At 36.0% G+C, this 2,389-nt stretch overlaps 1 protein-coding gene across 1 annotated transcript; it reads right to left on the bottom strand.

Annotated features, from left to right (window-relative positions):
- Nucleotides 1-924: 924 nt before the first annotated feature.
- LOC126891162 (zinc finger MYM-type protein 1-like) lies at nt 925-1,866 on the bottom strand. Its single transcript, XM_050660345.1, has one exon. The coding sequence runs from the start codon at nt 1,864-1,866 to the stop codon at nt 925-927; it is 942 nt and encodes a 313-aa protein (XP_050516302.1).
- Nucleotides 1,867-2,389: the final 523 nt, after the last annotated feature.

Below are 2,389 nucleotides of genomic sequence, written 5' to 3'. Positions count from 1 at the left end.
AATAAGTTTCAATATTGTGAAATATACCTAATAATATAGTAACCTAGTTACCAGGGCCGGATCTACAAATTCTGGGGCCCCCTGCAAGAAGTCCTTTGGGGCCCCCTATACGGACTTACCACAGGGGTCCCTGGTATGAAGGAGAGGGGGGCGTGTGAACCGTGAACCATATAACATAACTACTCACCCCCGGACCCTCAGCCCGACGGGATTATGGATGATAAAATAACTGTAAAGGGATCAATAGTTTTAGTTTTTTTTTATGTTACTATATTCTAAATTTTCTCGTGACTGGTCTGATTGTTAGATTTAAGTCTGAAAATAAATTAAGTCTAAATCTCTGATCTCGGTCTCCTCTCATTTGACCTTGTGAGTAAAGCCTCCCAAAGATGTATAACCAGCACAGAAGGTAATGGTAAGAAGATGTAATGGATGTAATGATCCCAGATGTATGGTAAGAAGGTAACACTTTTTCAAAACAAATGCAGAAGTAAATGAAATATAAGTCCAGTTAAATAAATAATACATAGTATGGTTGCACAATATTGAAACAACCTTAATTGAAAAGGTAAATAAAACGAATAATTTAATATTCACATATGAATGTTTATTTTACACAGAATTGGTGTAATACAATAATACAATTTTCTTACATGTTAGTTTGTTTGCAACATTTTTAAGTTAAACGAGGCAACATATTAAATAATTCTTAATGAAAATACACCTCTTTTAAAATAAGTTTGCGAAAATTGTTGTTGAAAATTATAAATTTCTTTAAAAATTTCAAATACACTTTTTGATATACTGCACAAATTTAAATTTTGATGATACATGAAACTGCTTGATTTAGTAGTTTGTTTGGAAATTATTTTAAGTTAAATAAGCCAATATCTAGAATAATTGGTTATGATAAAATTAAAAATACTACACTGCAAAAACTTTCCTTCTAAATTTCATTTCTGCAAAGCATTGCACTAACGTACGCTTGTCTAGTTGTGAGGCTTCTCTTTGGTTTATCGCCAACATTCCAAGATCGCTAAGTCTGTCTTGTCCCATTGATGTTCGGAGATAACATTTAATTCTTTTTAGCACTGAGAACGACCTTTCTGCAGATGCCACTGTTACCGGCAAAGTCAAAAATAACATTAGAGCAGTCTGTACTTCTGGAAAACTTGTAGCTAATGTGTCAAACTCAATCATTAAAAGTGAAGCTAAGTCATAAACCGTTTTCAGTTTTGATAGCTCACATTTAAATCCACTTTGAAGGGATATAAGTTCAAGAGGTAGCGGTGGCCCTATGTCTTTTTCGTACACTCTTTGCAATTCTCCAGCTTTTTCAAAGATTTCTTTTTCAGTTAGCTTGACCAGAACTGTTGGAAATAAAACAGAAAACAGCTGGACAACATCTCGAACAGAAGAAAAGCGGTCCTCAATTTGACGATTGACTATGTCCAAAACAGCGTAAAACACTTGCACTCTGAAGGCCTCTTCACCACTTGAAAACCTGAAATCTTCTGCTAGTTCATCAAAGTGTCGTTTTACTTTGCGCTGCCTGCTTTGAGAAAACATTGGTTGTACGTTCCATTTACGTGCTATAAGTGTGGCTTCATCTTTGTAGGCCTCGTAATCTTCCCTCATTTTCTTGAGCTCAGTTTGACTTCTTTCAAGTACTCTGGCAGCTTTTTCTAAGTCTGTTTCCTTGCCTTGAAGAAACTTAGACGTGATGTTTAGCTGTGTAAAAATCTTGGACAACACTACTGTCAGCATTACAAACTGAAAGTTATCAAGGGATTTTGCAAGTGCTTTAGCTTCAGAAACTTCTTCTTGCTTGTTACTCTCAAGTATAATCTTCGTAAGAGCTTTCATAATGTCCAAATACCTTACCTTAACGGCTAAAATCGAATCATGTCTTGATGCCCACCTAGTTGGATTCAACTTCTTCAATGTCACTTCAGATTCACCCGTTAATGACGACAAAATGTCCCACCTCTTAATGCTGAGGCCGAAGAAAACATAAAGAGATTGCAGAGTTGTGAAATAACTGTCCACTGCTCTCACTTCCTTAACAGCATCATTGATGGCAAGATTTAAATTGTGCGCATTGCAGTGTACATAAACAGCAAGTTTTTCAATTTCTTGAAGTCTTTTCTGCACACCTGTGTATGGTCCTTTCATAACCGACGCACCATCGTAGCCTTGTCCTCTGCACTTGTGTATATCCAAGCCCAGGTTTTGTAAACAGTCAAAAACTTGGGTGGAAAGTCCAAGTGCAGTTGCGTCTTTTACATGGAAGAAACCAAGAAATGATTCCTCAATACTTAATTTCTTATATTCTTCAAAATTACCATCTTCGTCTTGCCTCAACTCTTCAAAGAAATTCGTATAACGA

Source organism: Diabrotica virgifera, chromosome 9, assembly GCF_917563875.1.
Source record: "Diabrotica virgifera virgifera chromosome 9, PGI_DIABVI_V3a".
Classification (NCBI taxonomy): Eukaryota; Metazoa; Arthropoda; class Insecta; order Coleoptera; family Chrysomelidae; genus Diabrotica; species Diabrotica virgifera.
Note: the sequence above shows the minus strand (reverse complement) of the source record. Positions and strands in the feature narration are given on the sequence as shown.

Excerpts from the sequence above, each read along its gene's own strand:
- LOC126891162 (XM_050660345.1), bottom strand. The coding sequence starts at position 1,866 with ATGAAAGCTCTTACGAAGATTATACTTGAGAGTAACAAGCAAGAAGAA.